The sequence below is a fragment of the Muscardinus avellanarius genome (assembly GCF_963383645.1).
Source record: "Muscardinus avellanarius genome assembly, chromosome: 18".
Taxonomy (NCBI): domain Eukaryota; kingdom Metazoa; phylum Chordata; class Mammalia; order Rodentia; family Gliridae; genus Muscardinus; species Muscardinus avellanarius.
The window spans coordinates 4,193,239-4,209,479 of record NC_137804.1 but is presented as its reverse complement, the minus strand read 5'-3'; the positions used below and the strand labels follow the sequence as shown (position 1 = coordinate 4,209,479).

The following is a 16,241-nucleotide window of genomic DNA, read 5'->3' as shown; positions in this document are numbered from 1 at the left end:
TTCAAAATAAAAAGAAATGGTGCCGGGCGTGGTGGCGCACGCTTGTAATCCCTGCGCTTGGGAGGCGGAGACAGGAGGATGGCACAGGTTCGAAGCCAGCCTCAGCTACTTAGTGAGCTCTTAGCCTAACTTAGTGAGACCCTGTTTCCAAATAAAATGTAAAATAGGTCTGAGAGTATAGCCAGGAGGTAGACAGCCCCTGGTTGCACCCCCAGTCCCACCAAAAAAAAAAAAGGTACACGCTTGTAATCCCAGTACTTAGGAGGCTGAGACAGGAGAAGTGCACATTCATAGCCAGCCTCAGCTACTCGGTGAGGCCCTCAGCAACTTAAGGGCTAGGTGTGGCCCCTGGGTTCGATCTCTAATACCATAAAAAAATTCTAAGTCACCAGTGACCTTTTCCCGTGAAGTGTGTGTGTGTGTGTGTGTGTGTGTGTGTGTGTGTGTGTGTGTGTTGCTGAGGATTGAACCCAGGAGTATTCTACCTCTGAGCTACACCTACACCCCCAGTCCTATTTTTTTTTTTTTTTTTTGGTGGTACCGGGGATGGAACCCAGGGGCTTTCTACCTCCGGGCTTTACTCCCAGACCTATTTTATACTTTACTTGGAAACAGGGTCTCACTAAGTTGCTGAGAGCCTCACTAAGTAGCTGAGGCTGGCTTCGAACCTGTGCGATCCTCCTGTCTCAGCCTCCCAAGCGCTGGGATTACAAGTGTGCGCCACCACGCCCAGCTCCCCAGTCCTATTTTTTATTCTTTATTTTGAAACAGGATCTCACTAAATTGCTGAGAGCCTCACTAGGTAGCGGAGGCTGGCTGCGAACCTCCTGTCTCGGCCTCCCAAGTACTGGGATTACAAGCGGCACCACCACGCCCTGCTTCCCATGAAATTTTATTGAAGCATGTTGTGCCCATAGTTTTAAAAATTAAGTAAGGTGGCAGTCCGGAGTCCCGGTTTCCTGCTGCGCCCCAGAGCAGCGGCTCCGCCTGAAGCTCTTGCTGCCCTGGTTCCCCCACATCTCTTCTAAGACACGCCTGCACCCTTGTTACTGATGTTAAGGTTAAACACAGAATGGCCTGAAGACCTTAGAAGCTAGAGGTTGGAGGTGATATAATCCATCTTGACAGTTGTAATCCCAGCAGTAGATAAACGGATTCACCTGGGTGGTCCCTGGTAAACTGTGAGGGTGTGGCTCGAGGTGGCCCCTGAGTGTGGCCCTGGGGATTATCTGTGGCTTCTCCCTCTCCCTTGATCTCTTCTTGCCTTGGCCTCCATGATGTGAGGTGCACAGCCCAGGTGCTGTCCCCTTCTCTGCCTCCCATCACCATGCCTCGAGGCCTGCCGTCCCCAGCCTCACTTAAACTGAACCCAAGAGAGCCGGGCGTGGTGGCGCACACTTGTAAATCCCAGCGTTTCAGAGGCTGAGATGGGAGGATCTCGGTTTGAGGACAGCCTCAGCTACTACTTAGTGAGGCCCTTTGGAATTCAGTGAGACCCTCTTTCAAAAATAAAGAAGAAAAACTAGAAGCCGGGCATGGTGGCGCACGCTTGTAATCCCCGCGCTTGGGAGGCAGAGACAGGAGGATCGTGCAGTTTCGAAGCCAGCCGTGCTGGCTTAAGAGACCCTGTTTCCAAATAAAACGTATAAAATAGGTCTGGGAGTGTAGCCTTGAGGTAGAAGGGTTTCTAGGAACCCCAATACCACCAAAAAAAAAGAAAGAAAAGAATAAAAAATAGGGCTGGGGGTGTAGCTTGGAGGTAGAATGCCCATGGGTTCCATCCCCAGTACCACCAAAAACAAAAAAAAACTGAACCCAAAACCATAAAAAATAAATGTTTCCTCTGTAACGTGATCAAGTCTTTACAGCAGTAAGAACGCTGTCTGGAACACCTGACTTATTCACTGTGCACAGAGCCTGGCCTGCGTCTTGATGGCCGCATGTCGCTTTGCTGATGCCAGTCCCCCCTGTCCTGCCTCCCAGCATGGCTGCTGCTGCTCTGGATTCCTCTCTGGGCCTTACATGCCTCCATGTACTTTCCCACCTCCGTATCCTTGGCCTAGAGAGGCGGGAACCTGCGGATCGAGCTCCGCCCTCACCTGTGCCCCGTCTCTATGGCCTGCTCCCAGTCCTGCTGGGCCAAGAACAGCTTCATCTTCAGGGCCAAGGCCGGCAGGAAGCTCCCGGCGGTCACGGTGAGCTGGCTTACCACCTCCAGGGCCCCCGAGTAGTTCTGCTGCGTCAGGTAGTATGTGGCCTGTCGGGAGGCAGAGAGAAGCGCCAGTCGGTGAGACAGGATGGAGCCTGACTCCATCCCAGGCCCTGGGCCACGGGAGCACCCCCAGAGCGGCGGGGAAGGCAGTCATCACAGGGAGACAACGGGTTTTCAGGGTGCCTGGGATCCCGGATGGATGGGCAAGCCAGGGGCTCCCGGAGACAGCGGGCCCGAGCTCGGGAAGCTTGGCAGGCATGGGGGCACCTTCCAGGCCCACAGTTCATCCCTCAATCTGTGTCCTGGATTTCACCATGGCATCTATTCACAGAGGCCGGGCCACGATTCTGAGTGTGCGGGCACCTGCCTCCGTGGAAGGCTGGGAGAACTTTTTTCTCTGGAGGCCTGGGCTGGGATCATGGCCTCTGAAGCCACCAGATTAGATTCTCCTGAGGTGTCCCGAGGCCCGAGGACAAGGATTCTGAAAGAGGTAGAGTTGGACTCCAAGAGGCTGGCTTAATTTAGACCTACCGCAACACTCCCGTAAAAGAAACATCTTACTAGCTGGGCGCGGTGGCCCACGCCTGTGAGCCCAGTACTTGGGAGGAGGCTGAGATAGGAGGATCGCAGGTTCGAGGACAGCCTCAGCAAGTAGCAAGACTCTCGTCAACCTAGCAAAGCCCTGTTTCAAAATAAAAAATAAAATAAGGCTGGGGGTATAGCTTGGAGGTAGAATGCCCCCGGGGTTCAATCCCCAGCACTGAGCATACACACAGAAGTTTGAAGTCAGAAAGAGACAAACATACAATATGTACCCCTCTTCTCTCAGGCCACCAAGTGACTTCCCCAGGTGGGAAGACAGAGGTGACATGGGGTGAGTGAAGGAGGATGTGGAGGAAGGGGGCAGCGAGACGGGGGGCAGAGGTGAGGGAGTGCGCCAGCGGGCGGCCACGCGCACAGGCCCTGCAAGGCCACGCCACGAGGACACGCGTGCAGAGACCAAAGCAGAGCAGGGAGCGAGCTGGGTGGCCGAGCTGCTGCGCGACCCTGGGTCAGTTACTGACCCTCTCTGGGCCTCTGCCCCTTCCCCAGCTACTGGACGAGGCCCCGGGAGACTGAGGGTCTGGCCTGGGGTCACCTGGGTGGTCTCTGGCTCCGGGGCCCAGGCAGGGTGCCCTTCCCTGCCCTCTGCCCACCTTTCCCATCAGCCCCAGCACATCTCTGGTGTCCTGAATCCCTTGCTCCAGGTATTTGATGGATTTCTTCACAACATGGGGCTTGTCCGAGGTGAGGTCCAGCCAGCCTTTGAGCACGTAGCCCTGGGATGAGGACAAGAGGCAGGACAGTGTCCTTTGGGCCGTCACAGCCTTGCCTGCTTGTGTCCCACCACCCTTCGCCATCCTGCACCCCGACGCCCGCTCTGCTGGGTCTGCCACTGCCTGCACTGCCAAACAGACCCAGCCCTTCACCTGGTTAACTGCCTAGCGCTCCCGGCTCTCCCGGGCCCCGAGGGGCCCCATGGCTCTGTCGCCTCTTGCCAGGTCCCTTTGCTGGCTCCACTCCTCAGCCTAGCCAGGGCCTGGCCCTGCAGCCAAGCCTGCGATGCCCCTGGTGGGTGAGCAGGAGCCATTCTGAGCTTGTGGGACTCGCTGGCTCCAAGTCCACCTCTGCCCAGCCTCTCCTGGCAGCTGGGACTCAGGCCTGGGAAGGGGAATGGAGGGGCTTGAAGACTCCTGTCCTGAAGCATCCCTGCATGGCCTGGCCAAGTGCCTCCTCCCTCTCTCTCTCTCTCTCTCCCTCTCTCTCTCCCTCTCCCTCTCTTTCTCTGTCTCTCTGGTATTCTTCTATGGTGTTGGGGACTAAACCCAGGGGCATTCTATCTCCAAGCTATGCCCTTAGCCCTATTTTATTTTTCATTCAGAAACAGGGTCTCACTAAGTTGCTGACAGCTTTGCTAAGTTGCTGAGGCTGGCCTCGAAACTGCGATTGTCCTGTCTCAGTCTCCCAAGTATGGGCCACAGGGCTCACCACACTCGGTGTGCACCACCACACCGGGCCCCCTCTCTCTCTCTCTGCAGTACTGGAAATAGAACCCAGGGGAATTCTACCTCTGAGCAACACCCCCAGCCCTATTTTATATTTTTTATTTTGAAACAGGGTTTTATTGAGTTGCAAAGGGCCTAAGTAGCTGAGGCTGTCCTTGAACCACGATCCTCCTGTCTCAGCCTCCCGCATGCTGGGATTATAAGGATGTGCCACCACACCTGTCTTCCTCTCTTTCTCTTTTAAGGGGCCCTTTCAGACAGCATCCTCTGCTCCTCTAAGAAGTGTGAATCCCACAGATCCACCGATCTACGCTTTGTGCACTGTCCCGTATGTCTTTGTTTTATACAAGATGAGCAAGAGGTTTTCATCCCCTTCCCAAGAACCCTTGAAAATGGGCATCAACCCTGCTGAAAACCACAGCTCAGTGGAAGCTCCCCACTCACCGTTTGCACAGACTTCCTGCACACGAGGTACGATGCACGTGTGAGCCACGTTCAGCCCCTCATGGAGGGGCGCAGATGGCCCAGTGTGGCCAGCCCACCAGGATTCTCAAAAGAACCAGGAAATCTCCCGATTTCTCAGTGTCAGTACCAGGGACGGGGTCTTGCCTGCCGGGGCCTCCCCAGCCCAGGCCCCTGCTGCAGGCCTTGCAGTGCTTGTGGGAGGTACCTCTCTGTTGTTGCTGGAGGCCTTCAGCAGATGGTCCACGTACTCCCTGGCCTTGTCGTGGTAGCCCATGAGCCAGAGGAAGAGGCCGGCGTAGTACAGGGCAGTGGGGTGGGCTGCCCTACGGGTCTCCTTCAGGCTGCTCTCCAGCTCCTGAATCGCCTCTCGGTCTGCAAGGCCAAGACAGATGGCTGAGCTTTGTGATGAGGCCTGCCTCCTCCCGCAGGGGCGCAGCAGCTCCTGATGTGCTGGGTCTCCCTCCACAACCCTGGACTTTGCTCCAGCAATGCCTGCCCGAAAATGCTCCAGGGAGCCGTGCATGGCGGTGGTGCAAGCCTGTAACCTCAGGAACCTCGGAGGTGGAGATGGGAGGGTCACAGGTTTGTGGCTACCCTCAGCAATTTAGGGAAACTGTTTCCAAATAAAAAGAAAAGAGTCAGGCATGGTGGCGCACGCTTGTAATCCCAGCGTTCAGGAGGCTGAGACAGAAGGATGGTGGTTCACGGACAGCCTCAGCTACTCAGTGAGGCCCTCTGCAACTCAGTGAGACCCTGTTTCTAAATAAAGAATAAATACTAGGGCTGGGGGTGTAGCTCGGAGGTCGAATGCCCCTGGGTTCCATCCTCAGTACCGCAAAAACACAAAACACAAAACAAAAACCTAAAACACGGCTGGGGGTATAGCTGAGAGGTAGAATGCTCCTGGGTTCAACCTCCCCAGTATTACAAAGAAAAAAAAAGAGAGAAAAAGAAAAAGGAAATGCCACAAGAACTGCCCAGAACTGGATGCAGGTTTGCTGTTTAAAATTTATCTTTTCTGTTTTATTTTTATGTGTACTAGAGGTTGAATCCAGGGAGGTCCTACCTCTGAGCTACACGCCCAGCCCTATTTTATTATTATTATTATTATTATTATTATTATTATTATTATTATTTTTGGTGGTACTGGGGTTCCTGGAAGCCCTTCTACCTCGGGGCTACACGCCCAGACCTATTTTTACATTTTTTTATTTGGAAACAGGGTCTCCTAAGCCAGCGCGCGCGGCCGGCTTCGAACCTGCGCGATCCTCCTGTCTCTGCCTCCCAAGCGCGGGGATTACAAGCGTGCGCCACCACGCCCGGCTTATTTTTTAAAATTCTGAAACAAGGTCTTGCAAAGTTGTCCAGGCTGGTCTCTAATATACAATCCTCCTATCTCGGCCTCCCAAAGCACTGGGATTCCAGGCATGCACCGCCATGCCCGGCTGGCTTCCTGTTAGACACATATTTATTCAGACCAATCCTGAAACCCCAGCCTCAGGCCCACACCCATGCTGGGTGGGGAAAGGGAGGTGGAGATTAGGAGTAAGATTATTATATTGGCTTGATTTTTCTGATACGATCTTGGGAAAGGAAAGAAGAGTGCTTCCCCAACTCTTGGGGACTGAAGGGAGACCCCAGCACAGGGTTTTCTCTGAGGCCCCCAGGGGAGGGCACCCACTGCCTGCACTGGCCAGCAGCAGCTGCAAGGTCCCCAACAGCAGCCCTCCTGGCATGGGCTTTCTCCCTGCTGGGCTGAGCGGGGTGCACTCACCGAGGGTCTCACAGCATTTGTGAGCATACAGGAGGGCCATGATGGAGCACAGGGACGTGTCTGGGTGATTGCGGATGCTCTCCAGGTCACTGATGGCATCATGGATGCGCTCTGCAGAGAGTCCACAAGGTTACACCATCAGGCTCCAGGCACAAAGGGCAGGAAACTCTGGCAGACACGCGGGAGCCCTATCCAGGCAGATCCATGGCGAGGCACCACGGGCCTTCACCAGAATCTGAGGACTAACTGAGAGGTCTTCACTGGCTTCAGTTCCCTGGAGACTGAACCTCCCCAAAAGGCTGCTGGCGCCGTGGTCCAGGCTACCAGGGGCTAGAGGTCCTGGAAGTGAGAGGTGGGCCTACTGGCTGGGGGTCAGTTCTAAAGAAGGATCTTGGACTAGTTGCTCAAGAACCACCAATTAGCCAGGCGTGGTGGCGCACGCTTGTAATCCCCGCGCTTGGGAGTCTGAGACAGGAGGACCGCACAGGTTCGAAGCCAGCCTCAGCTACTTAGTGAGGCTCTCAGCAACTTAGTGAGACTGTTTCCAAATAGAGTATAAAATAGGTCTGGGAGTGTAGCCCAGAGGTAGAAAAGCTCCTGGGTTCCTCCCCCTGTACCACACAACAACATCAACAAAAAAAGAGCCACCAATTACATTTATCTCTGTTTTGCAGATAGATAGGGAACTGGAATACAGAGTAGGGATGGTGAGCTCCCTAAAGTTTCAAGGGCCAACTGGTTATGGTTTGTTCTATAGGCATCATCACCTTCTTCTTCTTCTTCTTCTTCTTCTTCTTCTTCTTCTTCTTCTTCTTCTTCTTCTTCTTCTTCTTTTCTGGTAGTGAGGATTGAACCTAGAAGCATTCTACCTCCAAGCCCAATTTTTCATTTCTTATTTGGAAACAAGGTCTCACTAGGTTGTTGAAAGCCTTGCCACGTTGCCGAGGCTGGCTTTGAACCTGCAATCCTCCTGTCTCAGCCTCCCAAGTACTGGGGTTACAAGCGTGAGGCAGGACACCAGGTTTACAGAGGCTGCTGTGGATTAACCTGGGAATCCCAATCTTACAGCCCGTGTGAGACTGTCTCCATGGGAATATAACTAGGCTACGGAGAGGCATCCAGAGCATTCTAGATGGGAGTGCGCAGGTCAGACTGCCAGCACTGTTGAATCCTTACCTTCCCGGAGGATTCCGTAGGCCTTAAAGAACTGCAATACGGGGTCATTGTTGAATTTCTCCAGGCCTGCAGCTGCGGCCTGCTGCACATGGCGGAAGTACTTTTCCTGGCTGTAGTAAATAATCCCAGCCTGTGTGGAGAAAGACACAGCAGCAATAGACCCAGCTCCGTCTCTGTCCCAGCCCCCTTCCCTGTCCTCTGTCCAGTTCTCCCAAGAGATTTGTCCAGGGTTTTTGCAGCCCTGGGAGAATCCATTTGATTTTGCCTCAGGAAGGGAATAAGAGAAAGAATGAGGACCAATAATAAGGAAATTTACACTGATATAAATTTATTGTGGGCTTACCACCTGTTGGGAACTGTACTCAAGGGCTTTAGGTCGTCCATTATCGAATGCACAAGCCTCTCCGTCTATGTTTCACAGTTGAGACGGCTGAAGCCATAGAGGCTATGGCTTGCCAAAGGTCATGCGGTATCAGGGGCCAGGATTTCAAAGCTAAGTCTCACTTCCCTGGAGGCTGGTGGGTGTTGGGGCTGAGTGCAGATGTGGATGGATTGGAAAGGCCTTGTGGACCACGTGGAAGCATCCAGGCACTGCCCTAAGGGTAATATACACGAAGCAGTTGGAATGATTTTAAGCAGGGGAGAAATGTATACAGATGTTTGTTTTTGTAAAACCTGCTCTCCCCTGCAGCTTGTGCTGGTAGCAGATACTGAAGACAGCTGAAGCAGAGAAACCAGACGGGAAGGAGATCTGCAGGTGTCTAGGGGAGAGAGATGGTGGTGCCCCTGGGCTAAGAGATAACAAGAAGTGGGTGGACCCTGGAGCCACTGCTGAGCTGACAGACGGGAGAGGGAAATGAATAGGGCAAGGGGAGGAGTTAGGTCTGGAGATCAAATGGTGGTGTGCCAACCGAGGCGAGGGACACAGAACAGGCATAGGCAGTCAGGCGGAAAGGATACCGATGGGGACGAGAACATCTGGTTTGGGGCGCTAAGGGGACCGGCCAGGTGTGAAAGGGTGCTACCCTGGGGCCCTCTGCACAGGGTCGCAGAGGCCGTGCCCCCGCCAGGGAGCGCGCGGAAAGGCAGGTCGGGACCCTGGGGAGGCGGCTAGGGACTGAGAAGGCCGGCGGGGAGCAGCAGCCGGGTCGCAGGGCAGCCGGGCCACGCACCATGAGGGAGGAGTCATCGCCGCTCATGTCGGCGCTGGCGGCGCCGAGTCGGGGTCGGGCGCTGCGGCGCGGCTCAGGGTCCCGGGCACGCCTCTCTCTCGTGGCCGGAAGTTTCGGGCGCGCGCGTCCCTGGATACGGGCGGCCGGCCGGTTGCTAGGAGCCGCCGGCGCCGGCAGTGGGCGTGGCCGGGCCCACGTGACCAGGCCCGGGCAGCCGAGCGCCGAGAGCGCGAGCGAGCGCGGGGTCCGCGGCTCCCGCGCGGCGCGCGTGGCAGTGGACGCGGCGCGGGCCGAGCCGCCGCCATGGGCCTGGGCGCCAGCGCCGAGCAGCCCGCGGGCGGCGCCGAGGGCTTCCACCTGCACGGGGTGAGTGCCCGCGGCGCCGGCGACCTTGGCGGCGCGCCCCGGGCCCGGGCCCGCGGCCCGATCGGGCCCTGCTCGCCCGGGTGCCAGCTGGGCGGGCGCGGTGGCCGCGCGGGTGGCCGGGGCTGGGAGCCGGCTGCGGGACCGGGGAGGCGAGTGGGGTCCTCGGCCCGGCCGCGGAGCGGGGGTCGGGGTGGAATGGTGCCGACGGGGCCCAGGCCCTGGCCCTGGAGGGCAGCGGGGAAGAGCCCGCCACCCCTTCCGCGTGTGATGAGCAGGTGGACGTGGAGGCCGGTGCAGACAGGCGTCGGGCAGGGCCGCTCTGCGTCGAGGGAAGTGGGGTTAGCAGCCATCGCACAGGCTTTCCTGACAGGGAGTGCCCAGCGTGGACAGGGCTGTGCCCGGGCATGGCCTTCCTCGTGGTGGACATCAGGCGGACAGCCAGCTAGGAGAGTCTTGGGGCAGGCTTGGTGGAAGGCAAGGGAATTTAGGGTGTTGGGGAGTGGATCCAGGAGGGGCCCGACGGACAGGGCCGGGGCGAGGAGGCCAGAGCGTGGGAGATCGTCCGTCACAGAAACATGTTTTTGAGCACAGGGTCTGTAGCTGGCAGGGTTCCAGGCCCCGGAAGTAGATGAGTGAACCGCGTAGACAGCGTCCCTGTTCCAGTTTGGAGAGAAAATATACAGTAGGCGGTCATAATTGCTAGGGAGGGAAGCGGAGCAGGTAAAGGAGGCGAAGAGCGGTGAGGTGGAGCCATTGTGGAAAGCTGCCAGGAAAGGCCCGTGGTCCAGTAACTCCTGGGCGCGGACAGAGCAGATGCTGGAGGGAGAGGTCTCCAGGCTGAGGCTGGACAGAGGCCGCGGGAGGCGGGAGGAGCCTGTGCGTTTGCAGAAACACCAGCAGGTTGGAGAGGCTGCTGGAGGCGGCCCTCTGGGTAGACCCTCTGCTGCCCTGAAGATCTGGAATGTTGTTCTGAGCTGTGGAGGAGTGACATGAGATATGTTTTTAAGAATGGAAAGACAGGCCCCGTTCTCTAAACGTTGGCGTTTCCACCGGGCGCCACAACGGAGGTGTCTCTGCCCTGAGCAGGCGTACAGAAGTGAATGAAGGACTGCCAAGGCGCGTGCTACACGCCCGGGATCCCAGTACTTGGGAGGATGAGACAGGGGGGTCACAGGTTCGCGGCCAGCCTTACTAATGGAGCGAGGTGCTCAGAAATTTAGCGAGAAACTGCTGTTTTCTTTTCTTTTTGCGGTACTTGGGATGGAACCCAGGGGAATGCTACCTCTCAGCTACACCCCCAGCCCTACTTTTTATTCGTTATTTTGAAACAGGGTCTAAGTTACAGAGGGCCTCATCAAGTAGCTGAAGCTGTCCATGAACCTTGGAACTTGTGATTCTCCTGTCTCAGCCTCCCAAGTACTGGTATTACAAGCCTGCTCCACCACGCCTGGCTGAGACTATATATATTTTATTTTATTTATTTATTTATTTATTTTTATTTTTTTGTGGTACTGGGGTTCCTGGAAGCCCTTCTACCTCCGGGCTACACTCCCAGACCTATTTTATATTTTTGAAACAGGGTCTCTTACGCCAGCACGGCTGGCTTGGAACCTGCGCCATCCTCCTGTCTCCGCCTCCCAAGCGCGGGGATTACAAGCGTGCGCCACCACGCCCGGCGGGACTATATATATTTTAAAGAGGGGCCGGTGGTGTAATTTTGAGATAGAAGACCCCAGTTGAATGGTTCAAGCCCCAGTCTCCCCCTCAAGCCCAGCACACAGTGAGGGCCTAACAGAAGGCAGATGCTATGGGGCGATGGTTAGGGAAGACTGGCTGGCTTTGTGGGCCAGAGTCGCCTTTCTCCTTTAAGTCGGGGTGGCCGCCCAGGGTGCCCAGCCAGCCAGCGCTTCCTGTCAGCCACTGCCACTCTTCATTCCGCTTGGCTCCGGGTGGGGGAGGGATAAGGTAGAGTTTTGTGAAAAGCAGCAGATGTCGTGGGACTGTGGGGTGAGGTGTGATTGGGAGCCCTGGGGACAGCTGGGTGAGGGGCGGTGGGTGGGTTCTGGAGGGAAGGGGTACAGTGGGCAGTGGATAGACGATTTCAGCTCTGGAGCCTGGTGAGCGATGCCAAGGCCCAGGGAGGAGAGCGGGCGAGGGCAGGGCCGCCCGGGAGGAGAGTGGAGGTGGAGGTCCAGCATGCTGGGCTCAGGCTGCTGGGGGCGCTGTGGGCTTGCCTGAGGCAGGTGGGGTGGTTTGCAAGTGCTCTGTCTGAAAAACCCCCAGAAGGATAGAAGGCAGGGCTCAGAGTTCTCCTGCACTCGCCTGCCAGGCTAGCGGGGCGTTGGTGTTGGGCCCATGTCCACTGGAAACCACGGTGGCTTCCGGAGGTGTCAAGCTGGCTGCGAGCCAGGCCCTGGGCTTTCCGAGAGCTCGCTTTCAGCTTGGGGAATCCAGCACTGGAGGGGCTGGTGGGTGGCAGGAGGCCACAGAAGTCCTGGTGCCTGACTAGAGGTTATCGGGTGTCCGGAGCTGAAGGCCTGGGTCCAGGGCCTGGGGACAAAGGACACATTGTGCGAGCAGGGCTCTGTAAAGGGGCCTTGGGATAGGTTTCTGCTGCAGCCCACAGGGCCTGGCTTTGGGGGCTAGCATTGAGCAGAGAGCTCGGGGAGGGTTCAGAAAGGCCTCCTGCGTGGCTGCTGGGGACATTCTGCAGGCCCCGCTTGCCCCCGGGGTCTGCTCTCCCTCCCAGCGTACCTCAGCGGGCTCATGGCCAGCTGGACTGAGCCTGGGCCTCAGCACCTGACCACGCCGTCTCCCCCCACTCTCTTTCTGGGCATCTTTCCTACCTGCCTCCCCTGCACGACTGGTGTGCCCTTGTCTGCATCTGAGCGTTCTTGTAAACCCCAGCAGCTTTCCAGCTGCCCCCTCCCCCCACCCCACCCCCTGGAGTGCCTCCCCCAGGCCTGGGCGGCCTCTCCATGCTGCCTACCGAAAGCCCCCCAGAGGTGGGCCCTGGGCTGTAAGGCACTTCCAGAAGCACCTGCAGGTCATGACCAGGCCCAGAGCCATTCTTCCAGGAAGAAAGCTTGTGCCGGGCAAGGGGGCCAGAGGAAGGCGTGTGTGGTGACAGGGCCCGCCCAAGCGGTCCCTCCAGGCGCTGTCCTGGAGGCCCTGGAGTGCCGTGGTCCTGGCACCGAGGGTGGGGCTGCCCAGGAGCCGGCTGGCAGGGCTGACCCCACCCTTGCTGCAGGTGCAGGAGAACTCCCCCGCCCAGCAGGCGGGCCTGGAGCCCTACTTCGACTTCATCATCACCATCGGGCACTCGCGGCTGGTGAGCTCCCACCTGCGTGTGTGTGTCCTTCTGCCTGCCCTGCCATGCTTCTCTTCTGGGCCGGGCTGGGGCAGTGGGATCCCAAGAGGTGGCCACGGCCTCAGGAGCCTGCTGGTTGGGGCGTGAGGGTGTGCAGGCTCTGGGCTCTGGCTCGCTTTGCCGTGTTCCCTGCAGGCTGTAGAAGGAAGGTTTGGGGTGCCAGGCTGGGGACGCAGCGGCCCAGCCTTTGCCCCAGCTCGCGCCCACTGCAGGGGCTGCTGGGGCCCCTTCTCAGGCCCTGGCCTGGCCTTGGCGTCATCGCTACCCCTGCAGAACAAGGAGAACGACACGCTGAAGGCGCTGCTGAAGGCCAACGTGGAGAAGCCGGTGAAGCTGGAGGTGTTTAACATGAAGACCATGAAGGTGCGCGAGGTGGAGGTGGTGCCCAGCAACATGTGGGGCGGCCAGGGCCTGCTGGGCGCCAGCGTGCGCTTCTGCAGCTTCCGCAGGGCCAGCGAGCACGTGTGGCATGTGCTGGTGAGTGCCCGGCGCATGGGAGGGCCGACCTCGGGCGGGTGGGCCAGCGGGCAGCAGAGGCAAGGCCAGCCGCAGCCGGGGACCTGGCCTCGCCCAGTGTCCTGCAAGGGCGGCTCACCACCACCTGGGGGTGCACCTGCTTCTTTCTGACCTTGGCTTCTCTGGGCGGGGGAGGGGTGCATCGTCTGTAAGGGCGGTGGCACTGTCAGAATGCCCCTCTCATAACATATGCACAGTGGTTTTTCTGGTATATCGCTCTATGACAATATTGGTAGCTCGTTAGCTCCGGTGACTGAGCTGTCGCAGGGGTGTCTGTTCTCAGCCCCCCAACACCTGATGCGTGCTCACCGGCGGGGCCAGGCTCCCCGGCTTGGCAGAAGGGGGGTTCCCTGCGCTGGAAGAGGCTCACGTGTGCTCTCGCCGCCTCCGTCACTCTGACTTCTGGGGAGCCCAGCTGAGGTTCCCCGGGAGAGCTGGGCTGCTGGTGGACACTGGGAGCTGGGCCAGGGTGAAGTGGTCCTGTGTGCGGCTGTGCTCTGCCCAGCCCACCAGCCTTCTCCTGGGTCCGCAGCCCCAGCCGTACCTGTGACGCAGCGGGGACTTCCTGCGGCCCAGGCGTGGCTTTCTTTCTTTACATGTGTTTCTTTGATCCTCTCAGCAATGCCTTGAAACTTACTTTTAGTTGTGGGGAAACTGAGGCTGAGGTAGGCCCAATGATTTGTGGCTACAGCCAGGACCTGGAGCCTGGAGCTGAGCCCGGGGTCAGATCACAGGGCCCGGTGCCAAGCCGCGCCGTGCCCTGCCAGAGCTGGCCTCCGCTGGCAGGCTGTGGGGACAGAGGCCCGGGCCCGCCCTCCTCGCGCCTCACTGCCATTGCCCCCAGGACGTGGAGCCATCCTCGCCAGCCGCACTCGCGGGCCTGTGCCCCTACACAGACTACGTGGTGGGATCGGACCAGATCCTCCAGGAGGTGAGCCCTGCCCCTCCCGCCTCGCGGCACGGAGAGGTGGCTGTGTCTGCCGGAGAGCCTCATGGCGCCATGTCCCCACAGTCAGAAGACTTCTTCTCCCTCGTCGAGTCCCATGAGGGGAAGCCCCTGAAGCTGATGGTCTACAACTGCGAGTCCGACTCCTGCCGGGAGGTGACGGTCACCCCCAACGCCGCCTGGGGTGGAGAGGGCAGGTGCGCCTGGGCTCAGGCTGCAGGGCCAGGAGCGCCCTCTCCTGCCCCTCACTGCTGGCCGTGGGTGGGGGTGGTGATGGTGGGGGCCGTGGCTGTGGGCTTCCCCAGGTTGACCGTCTCCTGCCTTTGGCAGTCTGGGGTGTGGTATCGGCTATGGGTATCTGCATCGGATCCCCACCCAATCCCCGAGCCACAAGAAGGCCCCCGGTGCCCTGCCACCTGATGCCCTGCTGCCACCTGACGCCCGGCTCCCGGATGCGCTGCCATCTGACACCTCTTCGCCCGGAGCCCCACCACCCGTGCCCCAGGGCGCTCCTGCTTCTCCCGGGCTGGAGATGCACTCCAGGCAGAGTGACTATACCGAGGTAGGTGGGGCCTGTCACCAGGACGGTCTGTGTGGACCTTGCACCTTGGGCGGCCACCTGCCTCCAGGACACAGTGGGAGCAGGTGGCCCTCCTGTGGCAGCGAAGCCACCTTGGCCTCCTGCCCCTGGGGTCTAGAGGGGAGGGTGGAGGCTTGGCCCCTGGTCACCTGGGCACAGGTCAAGCACGGGGGATCTCCTCCAGTTACACCCCACGGGGTCAGGCCAGATCTTCTTGGCTGCTGAGTGGACCCCGACAGTACCCTTGGGTGCTAAGGTCTGAGCCCGGGGCATGCTGCGATGTTCTTCCCTTCTGTGGGTCACAGAGCCGGGCCCTGCTGGCTTGGGGAGTGTGCTGGGGCCGTTTGGGTCCTGGGGCATGGGGAGAATGCTTCTGACCTGTGGATGCCGCCGGGGAGGCCGGGCCAGGCTTCTCTGTCCTGACTACATTGCTGCTGGAGGGAAGGCAGATTCCTGAGACTTAACTGCCTGCAGGCAGAGGGTGCCGACCAGGGGGTGGGCCAGTGTGTCCTGACGGCCGCTCACTCTCCTCCTTCCTGGGGCCCCTAGGCTCTGCTACAGGTGCCTGGCTCCTTCCTGGAGGGGCAGCTACCTGGGCCAGGGAGTCCGGGCCACAGTGCTGCAGACTTCGGGGGCCTTCCATGCTCCGTGGAGATTCCTCTTCAGCCCCCACCTCCGGTGCAGCGAGTCATGGACCCAGGTACTGGGCAGGCCCTGGACAAGAGGCCGAGGGCTGCTGGAGGGGCCTCACGGCAGTGCCCGCACATTCCCTCAAGTGCACCAAGACAGTGCAGATTATGCAGCCCGCTGTCCGACGGAGAGTGTAGTCGAGAGAAGAGGCGGCCTGCTTGGGGCATGGCACTGACAGCAGGGTCTGGGCTCACTGCCCTGTGCCACCCTGATGCCAGCCCTAGGCCCCTTGCCCCAGCAACAGGCAGTGTTGCCAGGGCCTGAGGATGACAGTCTCACAGGCTGGCAGAGGTGCCCTGGGTGCTTTGTGTCGGCAGAGAGTCATGTCCCTCCCCAGGCTTCCTGGATGTGTCGGGCATCTCCCTCCTGGACAGCAGCAATGGCAGCGCGTGGCCCAGCATGCCCTCCCCCACAGCGCTGACCTCCACCTCGGGGCCTGAGGACGTCGGCTCCAGCAGCAGTTCTCACGAGCGGGGCGGTGAGTGGCTGGTGCCTCCTGAAGCCCTCTGGGCAAGGCCCCAGTGGGTCGGGAGGCTGCCCTGAATCCCTCAGCCGTGGCCCATGTGGCCGCTGGGTAGAGCACAGCCCTGTCCAAGAATTCATATCCTTGACCCCACCCCTCACCCCCATCAAAGCCCGGAGAGGCAGTGGGGATGGGGGCACCGGGCCCTGGGCCCTGCAGGTCTCCTCAGCCCTGCCCTTGTGTTTCAGGTGAGGCCACGTGGTCCGGGTCAGAGTTTGAAGTCTCCTTCCTGGACAGCCCAGGTGCCCAGGCCCAGCCGGATCACCTGCCCCAGCTGACTCTCCCCGACAGCCTCACCGCGGCAGCCTCCCCGGAAGACGGGCTGTCTGCTGAGCTGCTGGAAGCGCAGGCGGAGGAGGAGCCAGCCGAGCTCCCGCTCCCTGCGCCAGAACCACAAGGCCCCTGA

At 59.2% G+C, this 16,241-nt stretch overlaps 2 protein-coding genes across 2 annotated transcripts in view; one reads left to right on the top strand and one right to left on the bottom strand.

Annotated features, from left to right (window-relative positions):
• The window catches only part of TTC21A (tetratricopeptide repeat domain 21A), a gene marked incomplete at both ends in the record, with an annotated part of 34,735 nt that extends 25,864 nt beyond the window's left edge, over window positions 1-8,871 (bottom strand). Inside the window, 6 exons of the mRNA XM_080715881.1 lie at window positions 2,100-2,257; window positions 3,409-3,531; window positions 4,928-5,094; window positions 6,497-6,607; window positions 7,673-7,802; window positions 8,845-8,871. Coding sequence (XP_080572007.1) covers window positions 2,100-2,257; window positions 3,409-3,531; window positions 4,928-5,094; window positions 6,497-6,607; window positions 7,673-7,802; window positions 8,845-8,871 — 716 coding nt within the window. The remainder of the gene's footprint in view (window positions 1-2,099; window positions 2,258-3,408; window positions 3,532-4,927; window positions 5,095-6,496; window positions 6,608-7,672; window positions 7,803-8,844) is intronic.
• Window positions 8,872-9,147: 276 nt separating this feature from the next.
• On the top strand, window positions 9,148-16,241 carry GORASP1 (golgi reassembly stacking protein 1; the record flags this gene model as incomplete). The annotated part of the gene is made up of 9 exons (XM_080715870.1): window positions 9,148-9,210; window positions 12,461-12,541; window positions 12,854-13,057; window positions 13,941-14,027; window positions 14,109-14,239; window positions 14,373-14,604; window positions 15,172-15,322; window positions 15,650-15,790; window positions 16,024-16,241. The coding sequence occupies 9 exons, from the start codon at window positions 9,148-9,150 to the stop codon at window positions 16,239-16,241; spliced, it is 1,308 nt and encodes a 435-aa protein (XP_080571996.1).